We start from the raw sequence: 21,144 nt of genomic DNA, 5'->3' as shown, positions 1-21,144 counted from the left end.
TTAATTAAAAGTTAATTATTTTTAACGTTTGTTTATGACTTTATCCAACTCATGTTCTTTGAGTTTAATGAATAAAGAATGATTTTATTTTATTTTTTAAACCTTAATTATGAAAGATATTCATTAGTACATAAACATACAGTACAGTTATTGTGTTAACTTTTGATATCAGATCATCTATTTTAAACTGTTAGGGAAGTAAACAACAGAACTGTTATCTGTCTAGACATATCTAAAATGTGTTGTTATTGTTGTAATTTGATAACTATATCCAACGAGTTTCATATTTAAAATCAACCTTAAATTATTATCGATGAATGTTATTTATATTTATTTATCGTTAGTATTGAAAAAAATATTTAAACTATATTAGCACTATATAAGTATAGTCCAGTCAAGGAATGAGGTGTAGAGTGCGTGAGCAGGTAACTAAGCGATTCCTTCAGAAACTTGTTCAGGGGGCTTAGGGTGTTAACATACCAAAAGTCCTGACTCCTAGGTGGTGAGCCAGGGGGTGGAGGGGGGAAAAAGGGGGGGAGAAAGGTACGCATTTTGGATTTTTTGATTATATCTCGAAAACTATCAACTTTTTGTATACTATAGGAAATTATAAAATTGAAGAAGATTAAATTTTCTACAAGAAAAGTATATAATGTGTTTATTTTGGTTCAACAGATTACGAGTTATAACTTATTTAATTGATATCTTATTAAAATCTCCTTCCATAAGAAATACATGTAAATTAGTATGCGAAATGGGGCGAATCCTATCCGCCCAAAGGAAATATAAATGATATTCTGGAAATCTTGACAAAATTTCCAGTAATTTGACACTTTAATCATTAAAATTGATCCAAAATTAAGGCAAGGGCGAGGTAACAAAATGTCGAGTTTTGGTGTTTTTTTTATTGGAAATATAAAAAAAAACCTTAAATCATTCCATTTTTAAACGCTCACCCTCGCTTTAATTTTTGACAAAATTTCATGATTAAAGTGTCAAATTACTGGAAATTTTGTCAAGATTTCCAGAATATCAGTTATAATGGGTGTCCCAATAAGAATGCCGGATTTAAAATTTTAATAGACCATATATTTCCACGCTAAATTTACAATCTGAAACATGAATCTTAAAGCTTAGTATCTCCGATTAGTAATGGAATATTATGTCTCTTAAGTGCCCACCTGCTGCCTGCTGACAAGCCAGACATCTATTGACGAAGTTTTCCATAACTTTTTCACCCACTTCATGTTGAATTCCATTAATGGCACGAATAATTTCCTCCTTCAGGTCTTGGATTGTTTGAGATTTATTGACAAAAACAACCGACTTTAAACATCCCCAAAGAAAGTAGTCACACGGTGTTAAATCGCACGATCTTGCTTAGATGAATGTGTGCGTCATCGCTAAACCGCAATGTTTTTTTACAATATGTCATTTTCATCTTGATTTCCAAGCACCTAGTTTACAAATTCAAGCCATTTTACAGGATCTCTTGGCTTGATCTCTTGTTTGAGTTGGATTTTTGAGGGAACATGTGTAGGTCTTTTATCAAAATTCTTTGTACTGTGCTCCGAGCTAGGCCCAACTGCTGACTACGCCGACGAATTGATGTTCTTGCGTTGTCCTCTACACTATCATGTACAGCATCAATATTTTCAAGGGAACAACCTGCCCGACTACGCACTGGTCTTTTAATGTCCAAAACTGAGCCAATTCCTTCGAACTTAGAAATTAATTTTCAGACAGATGACTCATTTTGTGCATTATCCCGGGCGAAAATAGCGCGCAGCTTCCGCACCGTTTCAGCGAAACATTCCGCCTACTTGTAGTGCACTTTAACTATGACCACGCGTTGATCCGTCATGTAACGATTCATGACTACAAATGCGACCTAATACTGATAACATCGCTGATAATTTGGGAATTCCTATTAAAATACAGATAAGGATAAGACGCTCCTGAAATCCGGCGTTCTTACTGGGACACCCTTTATTTCCTTTGGGCGGATAGGATTCGCCCCATTTCGCATACTAATTTACATGTATTTCTTATGGAAGGAGTATTTTAATAAGATATCAATTAAATAAGTTATAACTCGTAATCTTTTGAACCAAAATAAACACATTATATACTTTTCTTGTAGAAAATTTAATCTTCTTCAATTTTATAATTTACTATAGTATACAAAAAGTTGATAGTTTTCGAGATATAATCAAAAAACCCAAAATGCGTAACTTTTTCCCCCCCTTTTCCCCCCTCCACCCCCTGGCTCACCACCTAGGAGTCAGGACTTTTGGTATGTTAACACCCTAAGCCCCCTGAACAAGTTTCTGAAGGAATCGCTTAGTTACCTGCTCACGCACTCTACACCTACTTTTGGATCATTCATTGACTGGACTAGTAGTGAAAAAAGCATAAAAGAAATAATACATTTTTGATGAAGGCAGTCTTTTGTATGCAATCCCTTCTTAGTTCTTAATATAATCATCAAATTAAATGGATAGGTAACTTTTTTTCATTTGTCATTTTTCTGTATTTTATCCTCACTTAACATGGTATATTTTCGGAATGATTCAACATTTAACACGTTCACTGCTAATGACACACTTGTGCGTCATAAGTATATTAGCAGATATATAATACATGATGTATATAATTACATAATATATTTTAATCCACAATTTATAGTATAAAATTTATTTAATTAAAGATATATTGTCACTCAATTAACATGATCATGTTAATGTTTATGTTTTTTAGCCATTTATAAAAGTATTACATATCATTAGCAGTGAATGTGTTAAGAAGTAAATAAAACATGATATTGTTCCTATGTTTATATAAACTAAAGCCAATTATATATTTTTATAGTCAAGCAGTAGGCCTAGTCATACTAAAATGATTTAAAGCACGCAAAAAAGATATCTAAATCTGTTTAAAATATATATTTCTAATTTGTGCCTAAAATTGTATTCATAAGAAATCATTTTGATCATTTAGATATTTTTTGGCAACTTTATAGTTTCAAATGATAAAGTATACATATTTACTAAATGGATTTTTGTTACATTAGAAAATATTAATGTAAAATATGCAGGATGTCTAATTCAATGAATGGGGGAGCGAGCTGGAGTAGTGGTTAGAGCGAGGTTCCCTGAGTTCCCGGGTTCGATCCCTGCCAAGTCACCAATGGATTTTATCTAAGTGATAATGCCGCAACCCCTAGGTCTAGCCTGAAGTAATGTGAAAAACAATCCCAGGCTCGTGCCTAGCATCCTAGGAAAAAAAGTTGTATATCCCAATTATAACTGTAATAACATCAGGAACTAACTTAAAGATTAGTTTGGTCAATTTTAAAGCTTGAATTAAATTGACCTAAGTTTATTTTAAACCCACAAGTGTTTAATATTAGCAATTTCATGTTTCTGTCTGTTTCTTCATGCAATGTCAACTGTAATTGTTATTTAGCTTTGTATAGTCAGTGTCAAGCAATATTATTTATTAGAATCAAACTGTTCAAAATAACATAAATTGAGGTCTAAACTTCTAATCAACTTTTTAAACCTGTGCTAAAGTAGATCTAATTATTTTGAATCCCTAGGTCATGACAAAATTGGACCAGTTAGTATACGCCACTTCCGATGTCACCTTGGAAGAAGCCAACAGCATTCTGGAGAAGTCCAAGAAAGGAAAACTTCCGATAGTTAATGACAAAGGAGAGTTGGTAGCCTTGATTGCTCGTACTGATCTGAAGAAGTCCAGAGATTACCCCCACGCCAGTAAAGACGAAAACAAACAGTTGCTCGTCGGTGCAGCCATCAGTACACGGAATGAGGAAAAAGAAAGACTAAAACTTCTAGCCGCCGCTGGAGTCGATGTTATTGTTTTGGTAAGAAGGTTTAACGTAGAAGTTTATCCAAAAAATATATTTTGTCTACTCTAAGTGGAATTCTGTTCACTTGAATTAGTTTTGCAACAGCTGATTTCTCAAAATGTACCTAGCCCACTACTTGGCTTACACTTTCATCACCTCTGATAGTATTTTCACGATTGGGTATTTTTGGGTATATTTTATTAACAGTAGTGACGTTAGTTACAAAAAAAATCTTCTACATAATAAGGACAAAGTAGTTCCAAATGTACCCTAAGTAGTTATTTAAAAATATCCATCTTTTCTGTCGATTTGATTTGGTTAGGGAGGTGGTTGAATAGCTTGCTACCCATATACAAAGGAGCTTTCTCATAAATAACTGTTCTATGGATAGGGAACTTAAGAGTGTTTCTATGTCGAGTGTTATACGGATGTTGGTGATCTTTTGATGAGAATGAGGTCAAGTGTTTTTTAACAAATATACAGTCGATAAATGTATTAATTTAGGTAATATTTAGGTAATTTATTAATTTCTTAATATTTTCCAGGATTCTTCTCAAGGAAATTCAGTTTATCAAATAGACATGATAAGGTACATAAAAAAAGAATATCCCGAACTTCAAGTCATCGGTGGTAATGGTAAGCTGCTTCAATTGGTTCTTTTAATTACATTCATAGTGTATTAATATTTTGCTTGGATTAATATTGAAAGGCACATTTGTTTGGTTGAAAAATATTATACCATTTCATTATACCATTTCATTATTACAATAACTTGTTAACAAACATTTTTAGCATTACATAGGAGGGCGGTTTTTTAAGTAAGGGCCAATTTTGCGTATAAATCCGTAGTTTGCTTGTACGCCGCAACGAGGTTCCTCACCACTTACTGGCATAATTTTTGAACAGAATGACACAGATTGCAGCTCAGTAGCTGTCATATAAAATGCTTTGTTGTGTGTTTAAAAAAATGTAAACCATCGAAACTCCCGCCATGTCCGAGGTAAGGTCAGTGATACGTTATTTTACCACAAGAAAAATATCTAATGCTGACATTCTTTACCAGATGACTGAAGTCTATGGCCCTAATGCAATGAGTGAGGGTAAAGTGCGGAAATGAGTTATGGAGTGTAAAAATGGCTGTAAAATCCTTTCTCCTCTTTAGTCTTCTGTGAGAAGTCTGGGTACTCATCAAAAACACATTTTCATCCGAAATAAACGTCTTAACGGCCATTTTTAAACTCCTCAGCCTATTTCTGCACTTTTACGCTATCATTGCATCATGGTCATAAACTCCAGTCATCTGGAGATGGATGTCTGCATCGGATATGTATCTTATAATCAAAAAACGTATCACTGTTCTTACCTCGGATGCGGTGGGATATTCGATGGTTTAAACAATCTTAGAAACGCACAGCGGAGCGTGTATGACAGCTACAGAGCTGCAATTTTTGTCATCCTGTTCACAAATGATACCAGTAGGTGGTGAGGAGATAAGTTGCGGCGTACAAGCAAACTACGGATTTTACGCAAAATGAGCCCTTAAAAAAACACCCTCGTACTTTCACTTTACCCTCTCTACATTTCAACACGACTTCCCCCCCCCCCCATAACTAAGGATTGAAATTTTTCACTGGGATGTAAATAGAAGATGTAGATAAATAGATACGGAGAGTCTTTAAGTTACAAAACAGTAAAGTCAAAAACATTACACTAATATTTCATTTGAATATAGGACTTCTTCATAGATAAACTCTTCAGTCTACTGTCAAAGAACTCTTACCTATATTAGGAATTAGGATGAAATATCAGTGTTATGTTTTGTGTGTGACCTTTTACTGTGTATCTAATAGCCACTAAACTCTAATTTTCTTAGGTAGCTGAACTGTATTAGTTTTCATCATAATTCCTTAGTCAACCACTCGGCTTCCATTTATGATGCAACATATTAAGTCTCCTGACAATACATATCAAACCTTATTGCCATTGTTTTTCCTCAATGATATAGTCAATGAATTCATACATAAACTACTTAAGTTGGAATTTGTTTTCTCAATCTTATACTAGATATTTATGTTGAATTAGATTTACATGAGCATTTCATTCTGTAGACTAAGCACAGTTATGTTTTAGTGGTGACTGCTGCTCAAGCCAAGAACCTGATAGATGCGGGCGCTGACGGATTAAGAGTAGGAATGGGCTCAGGTAAACCATAATTAGTAGTATGAAGCAACATGTTTTAAATTGGTTGTATAATTTATTGGTAGGGACCATGTATTTGAGAATCATGATGGCAGTTTTATTAGTTTTAACCAGGTAAAAACAATGTTTATTTGTGAATTTTAAATCTCAATCTGCGGTTTTCACATGTCATTAGGCATATTATATTCTATAAACGACACTTGGGCATGCATGACCTAATGCATGAAGCCCTTGTCATTAATTTAGCAACAACCCTATACTCAGATGTCTGGAATTTGTACATGTTCAACAGTGTGGGTAATGCTATTTGATCAGAATTTAAAATAACCTTAAAGGTGTTTAGATCTGAGAAGTTAGTTGGAAACGGGAAATGATGTTGAAACCATGCCAACAAATCAGTTAAAATCTTGACTTGTCGTAACCTTTTACTGATGGATGCTTGTATTTGTAGGCAGCATCTGTATCACACAAGAAGTGATGGCTGTGGGTAGGCCCCAGGGTACAGCAGTGTATAAGGTGTCAGAGTATGCTAGGAGGTTTGGCGTCCCAGTCATTGCTGACGGAGGAATACAGAACATCGGCCACATTATCAAGGCTCTATCTCTAGGAGCATCTACAGGTATTTTATGTTTTACATTATTCCAAAACTCTCGCGGTCGTTTTTTTTATCGTCTCCCTTAGTCGCAAAAACATTGTCATTGTTTTTTGTGAAAAACCGCGGAGGGTGTGCAAGCTTTTGCCAAGATAATGATCTTGGCAAAAGCTTGCACACCCTCCGCAGATTTGCAGAAATCATTGTTGTCTCTTTTTAATGACGGAAACATCATCGTCTTCTGTAATCACAGCAAAATTTGATATATATCCCATAGTAATGAAGCCACATCATCATCGTCTTCCGCAGTCACAGAAACAACGTCATCTTTTTCGCAGTTGTGACAAAATCTTGCAGATCTTCCTTGGTCTTGTAGACATAATCCCTGTCTAGTGCAATCACGGAAAATAATAATCATCCTCCATGATGGCGAAAGCTCTTGTAATCAGCCATATCCGCCTTCACTTGCTCCCAACATTTCCACTTAAATCTTCCTGGGGGCCTTTCATCAGGGTTCCCCTTTGATACTTTTTTCAATCGACAATTCTCGTCTCTTTTTATTACATGTACCATCTGATTCTTCGACACTTTATTTCCCCCATTACTTATATGCTGTTGTAAAGTTTCATTTTATCATTGTGTCTTCTACTCTTTAGACTTTTTGCAGCATATTTTTCAAATTCTATTTGTTTCTTTTTATTAATTTTTCATGATTCTGATCTATGTAAGAATTTTTTTTTCTTTTCCCAGTTGAAATTGCAATAAATATCAGCACTTCCTTACAGTTTTATATAAATTATAATAGTGACAAGACAAAACTTAATTTAAAGGTCATAGTCGTATGATTAAGTTTCTTTGTAATAGGGATGGACGAGATTGGATTTTTAGTTCGAGCCGAGACGGGATTTTTTATTTCTCATAAAATTTCAAAACGAGATCGAGACGGGATTTCCCTTCTCATACATAATGGGAAATGCACATTAGCCATTTTAACCTGATTTTGTAAAATTTTAAAATACCTACTGGATTTATGATAATGACTAGACATACAAAAATAATAATAATAGACGAGAGTGTTTAATATCTTTTATTAAAAACATTAATACAAAAATGTCAGTATAAAAAGAACAAATATTAATTAGGGCTACCTTATTAAAAATAACTCTTCTGCATAGGAAACATAGTGATATCAGTTAGGATATAGTTCAAATTTGGAAAATACAAAATTTATCATTGTGAAACATCAGCCTTACTAGTTAAATATCAAGTAACAATTTTCTTGTGTTATTTTTAGAATGATTTTGGAGTGACTTGTTTTGGCTATGTTAAACATGTCTCACACTGCTTACACTTAACAAAACATCTTGTCATTTGCCATGTCAAAACCAAAAATTATAAAACAATTTAAGTAATATTTACATGCAAAGAATTAATTAAATAAGAATGCCTTCCCTAAGAAAACGCAACTACAATGCGCTCCTGTATTGCGGGTATTGCATTGACTTTCTGCAGGCGTTTTTAAAGTTTTTTTATCTTGTCTCAAAAAAATCTCAATCAAAATAAAATCTCGTCTCATAGAACAAGATATAAAAATTCCCGAAAATTTCTCAAAATTTTGAAACTTGTCTATCCCTATTTTTTAAATTAACTTGTTTCTACCTAACAAAACATGATAAAAGAGTTTGTTGATTATCAGTTAATTATTTTTTTTCTATAACTGACCGCTGCATACGTAATACCAATGAGAATGTTGCTGTTTCGAGTTACTTTTATGTACCTATAAGCTACTCAGTTAAACTACCTGAATTCTATCTCTTTAGACAAATCTTCATTTTAGGGATTCAGAATTTTTACCTCCGATAATAGTTAACCTATATTGTGTCGTGACATGAGTAGAAGTATATTGTGCTACTTGAGCTAAAATTGCTTTTGTTTAAAGCTGATTCAAGACAGTCAATGCCTATCAAAGAGTTGTAGAGGCTGGAGAAGTGGTTGATTTATTGCTGTTTGCCTAGGCATATCAACCACATTGTGCTATTTATGCATCCTGAGTTGTGCTTAGAGCCTGTCAGACTTAAGGTATTTTATAAATTGACTAAACTGAGCATTTGAGCTCTGCCTGATTCAAATGTCTGCCCATGTTCCAAAAGTGTTTTTCGTCAAGCAATGTTGATTTGTCAATAATTAAACGTAACTATGCTGGTGGAGTGTAGACATTGTATTTGACCATTCCAGTGATGATGGGTTCACTGCTGGCTGGAACATCTGAAGCCCCAGGGGAGTACTACTTCTCAGACGGAGTCAGGCTCAAGAAGTACCGAGGAATGGGCAGTCTGGAGGCCATGAACAGAAAGGATGCCCAGGGTGGTGCCATGGACAGATACTTTCACAGGTAATTGTGTATCTTTGTTCCCAAAATACTAATTTTGAGTTGGCAATACTTAATAAAGAAGATAAACAAACATAATTACCACCTTTGCAAAAATCAATTTCTACACACTGTAAAAACTTTATCAAATATAAGGTACTTACGTATTATACGGAGGCCGCTTATTTTACAGCGCGCTGCGGCGGTTAGGTTAGGTTGGGTTATCATAAGTTTTTATGACTCATCTCGTGTAGTTCGATTCATAACGAAACTAGGAAAGTTCTACAAACATATTTATGATAACCCAACTTAACCCAACCGCCGCAGCGCGCTGTAAAATAAGTGGCCTCCGTATAATACGTAAGTACCAAATATAACTACTCGACGAGAAGTACCTAAACTCTTCAAAATGAAAACGTTATTAGTGTAACATTAAACTGTAAGTAATAAAATATAGTTGTTAGTATAAATTTAAAGATGCTTAGACTAAACAGTCTATTCTTGTTAAATTATTAAACTAATAGTCTTTGTTGCAAAGTTAAACAATTTAAGAGGAGAGTTTGTAATATCAACTTACAAATGATTAGAATGTATAAAATTAAAGTTGATAGCTACTTAAATCTCAAAAAGATAAAGTCTATCCTTGAAAAAGTAAGAGCAATATGATGTAAAATTCAAGTCAAGTGCAGTACCTCTGGTGCGCATATCCTCAAAATCTTTCTCAGACATTAGTTTTGATATACTAATGTAAATGAGTATAGTTCACTCATTTAGAAGTAAATGGGTGAACCCTCTAGGATTCACAACCAAATAACACTTTGTTCTACAATTTTTCTAACACAACAAAATTCAATACATTTTTCCCAACACAAACATGTTTCAAACAATCTATCACTATCGAGAATGAAGGCAGTGAGTTAGTAGAACAAGTTAGGTTTGTTTACAGGCTTGGATTTTTAAAGCCAAAATTTCAACAAATTAACACATACTGGGTTGATTTTTATGCTCCCATTGTACAAACAGTCTTGTAACTTTGCAGCAGCACTTCGTAAAAGGAATCCTTACTGTATATTTTAATGGGGGGTTCTACCTTTTGTGTTGTAGATTTTCAATACTGATTAAATCAAATTCTATTCGTTTGAGAAACCTTTCCAAAACATATTTGAGTACTAGTAGTATTCATAACCTCTCTTAATTAAAGATACTGTGGTAAAATAGTGAACATTTTAAGATATTTTGTTGTAAAAAAATGTCAGCCAACATAAACAAATACCATCTTTTAGAAATTCTCATTTGTTGCATAGTAAAGTGGATTACACAGACTTATTTTCCCCGAGTGGTCGATGTAGGACTAGTTGATTTTGTTAACAAATTTATGCAGAATACATTATAACATCAACTTGTTCTGTAGACTCCTGGGCCCTTGGGGTGGAAAGAAAAATACTGGATTAAAGAATAAACAATTCTTGTAAGTCGTTATTGTCTTACTTTGTTGGCAACAGAACTCGTCAATTTCATTTACCTTAACACCGAGTAGTTTGTGTGTGACTGTAAATACATCTCAAGTTTGGAACCCTCTCACTAGATAAATAAAATGTTTGAAAACCCCCAAATTAGCAACAAAAAAATATAGAGTGTAGATATTTAAAATTATTTTTGTTTAACCCTTTAAGTAGTTTTTTTTTTCTTAAAAAAGTACTTAAAAACTTGAATGTTATCAAAAATCTTGATCAATGAGATATAAAATCCAAATAGCCTATCAGTTTTTGAACAGATAAATTATGGTTTATTTTGATCAAATAATTATTTAACAATAATAATACATAGTGCCTACACTATTAAAACATTCAAGGGTTATTAACTTTGCAAAGTTAAAATGTATAGATTATTTAATCAGTAAACTCTTGATTTAAATATACAGGGTGTTTTTTTTTAAACTTGCATCTTTATTTATGTAAAAACCGCAATAGGTAGAAATATGCAGTTTGCGGGAATCACCTATTGACGTAGGGGGCCCACTTGTTTTGAATTAAACGTTACATTCACATTCCCCCCCTTTCCCCCCCCTGCCCCCAACTTAATTTTTTTAAATAGCTAGGTACCCCTTGTGACATATCAAATGAAAGAGCATGAAAAAACAAAATGTTTGATGAAAAAAAATTGAAAATTGGTTCATAAATTTGCGAGATATTCCCCCCCCCCCCTTCCCCGGAACTTAATTTTTTTTTTAAAGCAAGGTACCCCTTGTGACATATCAAATGAAAGAGCATGAAAAAAGAAAATGTTTGGTGAAATTTATTTTTCATTTGATATGTCACAAGGGGTACCTTGCTTTAAAAAAAAAATTAAGTTCCGGGGGGGGGAGGGGGGGCATATCTCACAAATTTATGAACCGATTTTCAATTTTTTTTCATCAAACATTTTCTTTTTTCGTGCTCTTTCATTTGATATGTCACAAGGGGTACCTTGCTATTAAAAAAAATTAAGTTGGTGGCAGGGGGGGAAAGGGGGGGAATGTGAATTTAACGTTGAATTCAAAACAATTGGGCCCCCTACGTCAATAGATGATTCCCGCAAACTGCATATTTCTACCTTTGCGGTTTTTACATAAATAAAGATGCAAGTTTAAAAAAAAACACCCTGTATAATCTAGTTGTATAACAATTATATAGCATAAATATAGAATGTTATCTAATCTAATTTTTATTTTTTGGGGGGTATGTTTTTATCAGAAAAAATCTAAAAATTAATTGTATCCCTGCTTTGTATTGCGTTAAAGATCGTGTCAATCAGGATGACGTATAGGTTAGGTAGTGCAAGAGAACAGAAAACTTCCTCCACCACTTTTCCTCTACGCTGAATATTTATATTAAGTTATATCTAATGAAATTTCATGAGATTGAAATACAAAATAACAAAAGCAATGGTGGTGAGGGAATTGTTCTAATGTGAATGATTGCCCACTGACCATACTAAATGATTCAATTTATATTTATATCTTTTGTAAAATATATAATCAAAACTCATTTCAAAACCTTTATCATAAGTACCCCTATTATCCTTGAATTACTGTAATTTTGAGCTGACATTTAGCACGGTTGTTTATTTTCATATAGGGTTAGTAGGTGTCATATTCTGTATGTCATACCTGTTCTTTCCAGTCCCTATAGATTGAAAGATGGGTCCCTAGAATGACTAGTGTTAATATATAACTATTCACTTTGGATACTGAAGAAGACATCCCATCTATATGGACCAACTGTCGCCAATGTTTTATTTAACAAGAACATGGTTCTGTGAGCCGGTCACAGAATGTGATAGTGTCTACAACTCTTATTTTCTATCTCATTTTTTGTTGCTTACCAAGTAGATGGATCATAACAGTTGCTATAACTCACAACAAGTTATTACATTAGTTCGACTTGGTAAAAAAGTTCTTGTATTTAACAGAAATTGGTTCCAATTTCGATCAGCATAATCTGTTTGCTCACATCAACTACGAACATTTTCATGGTGTCTACATTCCAGGAAATTCGGGAAAACCGGGAAACCTCCGGGAGTTTTGTCTTACCTTGAAATATCCTGGAAAACTCCAGGAATTAACCCAAACCTCCGGGAATTTGGAGCCCGGTCATCGGAAACATCGATTAACTGAAACACTACCGCTGATGTTGCCGTGATCATGGGAAAAGATTGACAGTGTCGCCGAAACCGCAAGATATGCTCACGAATATTGCCGGGATCGTGGGAAACGATTATCGGTGTCGCCGAAACCGCAAAATATGCATACCGGTGTTGTTGCGATCGGGGGAGACGATGATAACTGGTGTCACCTTACCTACCAGTTATACCGTTTTAATATGTTGTATGAAATATTATTAATTATTATAAGTTGTGATTTATCTTATTTTATTGTTTAAATGGAACTGTCTAAACCATATGTTAATGCTATTAGTATAGGATACGGGCAAAAAACGTAATTTGTTTATGTTGATGATCCATACCGGTATTTTTCTAGTATTTGTGGTTACACTATAAAGTCTTACCCAAAGTAAATGTTTGTCTCATTTCAATATATTTCTATTTTTAAATTTAACTCTTGTCTATTATTACTTACTTTTCTCTCTGGTACAACTACAGTGAAGAACAAGATTAATACAGTTTGACAAATCAGGAAAATATATTCGGTAATCGCACTGACAAAGGTTGCGACAAAGTGTACTTAAATGTACGGGAATTGTCCATGAATTTGTTATCCAGAATGTTGTAGACACCCTGTAACGATGTATACTTCAGTATCTAAAGTCAATGACGGAGGTTAGTATTCTAGCCTAGCTATGTTGTATAGTTTGCTACAATATAGTGGTGTTACAGTGAGATGGACAAGCTGAAGGTGGCGCAGGGAGTCAGTGGCTCCATCGTAGACAAAGGCTCTGTTCTGAGGTTCCTACCGTACCTGCAGTGTGGTCTGAGACATGGTTGTCAGGATATCGGAGCTCGCAGTCTCTCACTCCTCAGGTAACCAGACAAGTTCATGAATTGTATGTGGGTTTTTTTATGGCCAGGAAAATTCTTTGAACCGTAGATGCATTTCGCATGGGACCTAGAAATTTGAAATAGTTGCCAAAAACCTGTCTGAGCAGCTGCTTTTATCATCGCTGCATGCAGCAAGAATAAGAAACATCAATATAGCGGAAAATGACCACCATGTCATAAGTATTTGTTTAGCTTAAATTATTTTGTATAAACAGAATCTCATTGAAATTGAATAGACTTTTCTTTTTTCCTACAATCAACCTACAAAGTGGGCTTCCTTGCACAGATTATAGTACAGAAAACCTTACTTTGGCACACAGTTTTTACTTTGGTACACCCCAGTATTCCAACATAACAACACAAAACAGTGTGCTTTTATTATGCACGTAATCCGTGTACGCTTAAAAGTAAATTGGCAACACTTAAAGATAACAATTAGCTGGTGCAGCGTTCCCATTTCGTTCAGTGTTTGGATTTAACTTAACCTAAAAACGTGTTGTGCAGTATTTGAGAGACTAATTATTTATATGATTATAGTAAGTAACTGTAGGAAAAAAAAATTTCTAACTCGAGTGCAAAAAACCTTTGCTGCACTCGGGAAACTTTTCACACTCGGCTACAGCTTGTGCGTAAACATTTCTCTCGTGTGCAGCAAAGTGCCACTTCGTCCACTAGTTACACAAATAACTATTGTTTATAATTTCTGATTTCACCTAAATTTTCATTTCCATCTCGAGTTTCAGGCAGGATTTTCTTCCTGTGCAACCAGTAAAACTCAATTATTTTTTAAATCTTGAGTAAACGTTCTTGCAAATGACAATAATCATAAATTAAATTAATTTATAATCTTTATTGCTGTGTCTATTCTGTTTTGTGAGTCTTATTCTTAATACAAGATAAAATTGCTATCAAAATACCACTATTCCTGGGTTATCTTCACCAGCCATAGTGGCAAAATAATGTGAAAATCTCTCACGATCTCAAAGACATTATTGTCACTCGAGATGGTGTTATATTATATCCTGTACTGAGAAAATTCTAAATCAGATGTAATCCAATCCGAAGATTAGAAATAAGTTTTACCAGAAAATCTCCCTTTATTTCGGACCTGTCCATCCTTACCAAACTCTTTTCAAGATTCTTTTATGTATGTGTTTCATGCTACACTGCAAACGTTTTTTCTGGGGGAAATATGTTTGTATCATTGGCACAATTTTTATGTCAGTGTACAAACATGTCAGTGTGTTTAAGATATAGGCTAGTGAAAAAGATGTGGAACTAGGAGTTCTAGTTCCCCAAATCGTGCTTAGCATGGCCTCCACAATCACCTGATATAGCATTGTTGTTTGCTTATTTTGATCTATTTCATTTTCATACAATTATTCCATAAACAATAATCAATGTTGAATAAATCTTAACAATCTTATGTCCTCTTATAAATTGTGCTTACATATAACATGTGTAGGCATTCAGACAAAACTATTTGAGTTTCTGTTTTCCTTTTATGTAAATTTGTATTAACAGCCCATGAAAAAGTCTTATAAGCCTAATATTAGTTATTAAACACCCTGTATAATTGATTGAATTATGTACTTTGCAATAAGAGATTTGCCTCCTCTATTTCAGATCGATGATGTACTGTGGTGAGCTCAAGTTCGAGCGCAGAACACAATCAGCGCAATCTGAGGGCAACGTTCACAGCCTCTTTTCATACGAGAAACGACTTTTCTAGCTAAGTAAGTTAAATATTTTATTATTTCATATGTTTATCTCTGAAGTAGTTAACTCTACAATGTTTGGAAATTTACTCTATCGAACACCCTTATCTTGATAAATTATTGAATGTGTCAGATTATTATGAATGCTGGATTAGCAGGGTTTTTTGTACTTATATAACAGTCAAATATTTTTATGACAGAAGTTTCTGATGTTTTTATTTTTTTGCCAGAAACTAGTGTGACAATCTATAAAAACAATATTTGTTTGTTAAGTACGATGGGTTCACCTTCTGATAACCTTATATCTATTTCCCTTTTAATTTTATTTGTAATTCCCAGTACAGTATTTACTTACAGTGATTAGTGCTTAGAACGAGTGTTTTCTGTATGCTGTTTTATTATTTGTCAGTTGAACTTATGTAGACTGGCCTCTAGCTCAGTAAATGGTTCACTGCAAAGTTGGCTTAGAAAATATCCTGCAGTCCTCACTAAACATTCAACATCCTCCCGACTCTAGTCACTCGACGATCGACTATCAATCCTCCTTCTCTTGTTAAATTCTATGTTTAGCGACAGATTTTACATACTTGTGGTCGAACACATAGTTTAATGCCGATAACAAAACAATGAATATAAACAGAAGCTAGTCAGCTCTTAAAAGAAAAATAAAAATTAATTAACAAACCACGATGAAACGCACACTGTCTTAGTACTTAAAACATGAGGAGAAGCACAGGGTGGAATTGACTAGTGCAAGACAAAAAGCTGTTGTTGTTGCAGCCTACCGACTAAAAATTTAATTTAATTTTTTGTACGGAAAAAGTACCAGCCTGGTCATTTTGACAGCCTTGTAGGTTAAGGCAATGCTTTGAAGTTAGAATGAGCAATGAGTAGAAATTAGTTTCATTATACGTTACAAGTTCTTTGTTTGAAGTAAGTTGAAGGTCGCCTAGATGACTTCAGGTTTTCTTTGATCCGTTGATTCCACTAAGCCTTCAGGGGTTGTAGTGGGTGTGAGCCCCACACTTTCTATCTGTGCTTGTGCATTACCTACAAATAAAGAATTGTACATAATAAACCATCAAGAGTTGACATTTCTTAGCACCTAGCAGATAGGTTAATTATTTCCAGTATTACTTTTGGTAATCTGGCACCTTCCCAATGCTCTAAGTTATTGTATAAACTTGTTTCTGTCTAACTTTGTGTTTCCCGTAGGCTCTGGGGGAGATGGGAAGGCTAAGTAAGCAGTTCTTGCCCCTACACCAACCCAAGGATACCACATTCTTCATGGTATTTTTATGTGATACACACAAGGATTTCATGTTCCTTCCTTGAAATATTTCATGATTATCTGATTATTTACATAATATTTTATATTATTTGTGTTCCCATGTTGTTCTTCAAAGGGTATCCCTTTTAAATAATAGCTATTTTTAAGACACAATCATTTCTTTATGATCACGATTATTGGTTAACTTCTTTTGTATGTATTTTTTGCATCAGTGTTTAAATACTACCTGTTACTCCTGTTAAATAATAGCTAGTATTTGTATTTTGTTTGATATAATCTTTTCTTTATACAATTGCGATTATTGGTATTAACTGCGGTCAATTTTTTAGTATCTCAGTTAATAATGGCTTGTATTTGTTGTTTTTACGTTATCTTCTTTACACAGATCAGTTATTTTATAATTTAACCTCTGATAGAAGTTTTTTTGTTTCTTTTTTACATAATGACTATTTTGTATTTTCACTACATAATCTTGAGGGTAAGTCTCTGTAATGCTTAGGTAAGTTTTGTTGTAGATTATTTCTTTTTTTATGTATCAGTTGTTTGATGTTTTAATGCTAAATATTTCGGAAATTCTCCTCTGAAAATTAATACTTTTCCATTTATATTTGTATACATGTTTTTCTCACTTCTTTTTTAGTAAAATATTCAGAAAGTTCTTTGTTATGTCAAGGATTAACACCATATACTAATAAATGTTATTGCAAGTTTATTTTTACAATTTGTTATAAAATAATTTTGGTTGTTATTTATATTTTGTGTTGTTATCTACTTCACTGAGTCAATCAATGGACTATTTTCTATCTTGTCCAACCAAATGCATAAGAGATTTCTTGTGTATTGGTTTAAATCAATCATCTGGTTTATGATGTGATAAAAGTGTTATCTACAATGTCATTTTCTTCCATGTTGTTTTATTGAGAATCGTTTTAGTTCAAGAATTTGCCGACTTGTAATAAAAATTTGCTTACTTCACTTTGTTTAATGTTTTGAATTTTTCATATAATTCAAAGTTTACAATAATATTTTCCCTAAATTATTTCTTAAATTATATTTTATTCCTACAATTTTGATAATTTATGCGTATTTCAGTGATAGCTGAGAAAGCAAATGTGAGCATTCTTATTTTATGTACTAATTACTAATATTATATGAACTTGCTTTATAACTGTATATGGCTGTGTTCTGTTAATTTTGAGAAGTTGCTGGTTACTATACTCCTGTATGTAAACCTGAGTATTCAAAACCATTTTCTACTGGAGGATAAATTATATATCTTTCACTGTTCATGAATATATTTGATTTAAAATTTAGTACATTTGCTTGAACTTAAAGAAATGTTAGAATTCTGAGGTTTAAGTACAGGAGTATTTTTCATGTTGTGTGATAGTTAATATTTTAATATAAGAGAGAACTAGATTAAATGTACATACATGATGTAAAATTACACATAAATCTAAATCTAAATATTTCAATAAAGTTTTCAAATTTGTACTATACACTCGTTAGTCGTTATGCATTTATTCTTGACATTTTATTTCTATCGCTCAAGCTAACAAGTGACTTGTTACTTTCTGTCCAGAGAACACTTCTCTCCTCTCTGTACCAGCATATGATCATATGTACCATATAATCTGTAATCAATCATCGTAAGTACAAACAGTTTTACACCTTTTTCAAAATGAATTTGTGAGTTGTTTCAGAAATATACCATATTTTAGCAATAAACATACAAGGCATAATAAATTTACAAATAAATTTACAAAATTTATAATTTTTGTAAATTTATAAATTTACAAATTTATACTAGAATATAACGCTTGACACATTAAAAACCAAGGATAAATATCCAAGTGCAACCAACAAATCCTGATATTTTATGCTAAATCTTATGAATATAGACCAACATATTTTAATATTCCCTTTACCAAAATTTTTAACATTTATTGTAGGCATTTTCTATGTGTAATGTGCCAATGTTGTGCCATTGTGCTTTTCAAGTATTCATACTGGAATAACGTACATATCTTTTTTACTATGATCTTGTAATACTATAAATGCAACACTTTAACTAAGAGTTTTGTTGTAGTTGATTAAATCGTCTGTTCAAAAATGTTTTGAGAGTTTGTGCAAAGCACAATACACAGTACTACAGATTGTGTATTTGAAGAATACTTGTCTTACATTTTCCTTACAATCCCTTTTTAATTCTATTTCTATTGTTGTCAATTTTTATTTATTGATTGTGGACTATTTTGGCATTTTATTATTTAGTAACAAAATATTCACCATGTTATTGTATGTTGCTCAGTAGTGTGTTATCATTTTAGGCAGTAGCATTGGTAGAATTACTTTAGCCGTAATTGATCTCATCAAAGTCTAAGATTTTTGTTTTTCTATGTAATGAAATATCAGGAATAACTTCTGGTTTGGCTTGCATAAGTTTCTATACGTATTGGAAGTCTGTATGGGTATGTTTATTTTACCAATCTTAAAATTAGCACTGTTGTTATTTATCTCCCGGATTATAATGGTTCATTAAAACACTGTAATTTTATTGTGATGAGAAGTAGATAAGATTACAGTATATATTTTAACTAGGGACAGGTCGTTACTCGATGCCACAGATACTTGGACATTGGTATCGGTATCGAGAATCGATCGTCAAAAGTTGATTCCGATACCGATGCTCAACTCATCTGCGAAGGTTGCGTGATCGAAAAAATTACCGCTATTGCCACGATTGTGCAAGATGACAATCACGCTTCCGTGATTGCTGCAGATGAGGAACCATGACAAATGTTTCATGAATTGGCGTTTTAAAATTTTTTTGTTAGTTATTCACAGGGATGTAATTCATGTTTGTACACATGTACCACCTTGGCTAGAGCGCCTAGATTGATAAATTCTTTTCAACGTAAATTCTATAGTTTTTTATATAGAAAACTATAAGAAAGATTTTTGCTAGTTCCATGTTTATGGAATTATATTTAATTTTCTACACTATTATACATAATTAATTAGTTTGTGTATTTGTATATTTTGTTTTTTTGAACCTAAGTACAGTTTATGTGTTTTTTATGTAATTATTTTACATTTGTTATGTTCAGTTGATTTATAAATATGGTAAGCTTGTGAACGAAGTATAGCTTTAACAATATTCATCACAAGCACTAATGTAAAATGAAAAAAAAATTAAAATTTATAATGGTTTAGAAGTTATTGTGGTATAATTAAGATGTATAGAATTTCTCGTCTGTATTTTTCATTTTTATATATCTACACAAGCAATGAATATTCCACTGTTAGGGTCTATGGTGTTTTTACTGTGGTAAATACAATATATTTGAGCATCGAAAGTGATCTTGAAATAAAAAGTTTAAGGTTCTTGGTAACATAATTTTAGACTAAGAAATGTGTAACAATGTAAAATTGACTGGTTTATTCAATTTATATAGTCTTACATACTATAATTTTTGCCTCTAAATTTTAAATGATTTATTTCCAAATGGCTATAAAAAAGTGATTTATTCCACTTAATTCTATACATAATACATTTTTTATGTCATGATCAGTGTAAGAAGGTTTGTTGTTTCCTATTGTAAAAACCGCTAAAGATTTAAAATATGTTTTGCGTAATTTTGTTGTACAAATTTCAACATTTAATGTTTGATTTAACATGGGAATTGCTTTTGAGCCCAAGTAACTTGAAGATATTTTGTTTTGGTTTTTGATATTAATGAAATATAAATGTATGACCTAGATATTTTTATGATTTCTTTGTTATGTTTGGTGAAAAACCAGAAATAGAAATGAGAATAATGAAGTCTGTTGATTTTCTTAACCTACAATCCTGCACACTATCTGCATTAGCATTAGCATGTGAATATACTATGGGCAAACATATTCATAAAACATTAAGTTGGGAGGACCTTCAGGAGAGTCTGAAGCTGGCCCCTTCATGGGGGAAGAACACAAATAACAATATTAAACTGGAACTGGTGGATAAAATAATGTCATCTTAAATTTGTATGTTTTTTATCCATAATTGTACCTATGTATTGACATGAAGAACGATTATACCCTAAAACTTTGCCTCTGAAAGATGCGATTTTCCTTGAAAACCCTTAATAATTCGAACCTTGATAGTTCAAGTCACTTGATAAATTAAATTTGGTAGCCATCCACCTTAATATTTTATAAGGTTCCACAATGTATACGTAATAATTTTAGCTTTACTTATTATGAATTGAGCATATGCATTATCAAAATGTCATCAAGACTAATGTAATCAATTCTAGTAATTGCAAAGAAACTTTAGTAAATTTCTATTGATTCAAAACATCTTTTTTCCATGTCATGAGTCTTACTATAACTTGCTTTGTTTGACATCTGTTTATTTGTGATTTGTATGAAAAACTGGAAAATTACCTGGTTGGATTTGGCGGCAAAGTGTTTAACTTATAGGGACATTTTCCTAAACTGGTGTTTTACAACAGCAGCCATTTACTATTTTACAAATCTAAGATCTTGTAACCAAGAAACACTATATAACATTAGAAGGTA

General features: G+C 32.8%; 1 protein-coding gene across 2 annotated transcripts in view; it reads left to right on the top strand.

Moving 5' to 3' along the window:
* Window positions 1-20,404, top strand: part of LOC128984802 (inosine-5'-monophosphate dehydrogenase 1-like) — a 31,060-nt gene extending 10,656 nt beyond the window's left edge. For both annotated transcript variants that reach the window (XM_054404181.1, XM_054404173.1), the window contains 8 exons: window positions 3,602-3,889; window positions 4,420-4,510; window positions 6,005-6,076; window positions 6,525-6,692; window positions 8,901-9,057; window positions 13,408-13,551; window positions 15,196-15,305; window positions 16,503-20,404. In XM_054404181.1, coding sequence (XP_054260156.1) covers window positions 3,602-3,889; window positions 4,420-4,510; window positions 6,005-6,076; window positions 6,525-6,692; window positions 8,901-9,057; window positions 13,408-13,551; window positions 15,196-15,301 — 1,026 coding nt within the window. In that variant the 3' untranslated portion in view covers window positions 15,302-15,305; window positions 16,503-20,404. The remainder of the gene's footprint in view (window positions 1-3,601; window positions 3,890-4,419; window positions 4,511-6,004; window positions 6,077-6,524; window positions 6,693-8,900; window positions 9,058-13,407; window positions 13,552-15,195; window positions 15,306-16,502) is intronic.
* The last annotated feature ends 740 nt before the right edge of the window (window positions 20,405-21,144 follow it).

The sequence above is a fragment of the Macrosteles quadrilineatus genome, unplaced genomic scaffold (genome assembly GCF_028750875.1).
Source record: "Macrosteles quadrilineatus isolate MER2022 unplaced genomic scaffold, UCM_ALF_1.0 Scaffold_1__1_contigs__length_201487025, whole genome shotgun sequence".
Lineage (NCBI taxonomy): Eukaryota > Metazoa > Arthropoda > Insecta > Hemiptera > Cicadellidae > Macrosteles > Macrosteles quadrilineatus.
This window is presented reverse-complemented; position numbering and strand designations above follow the sequence as displayed.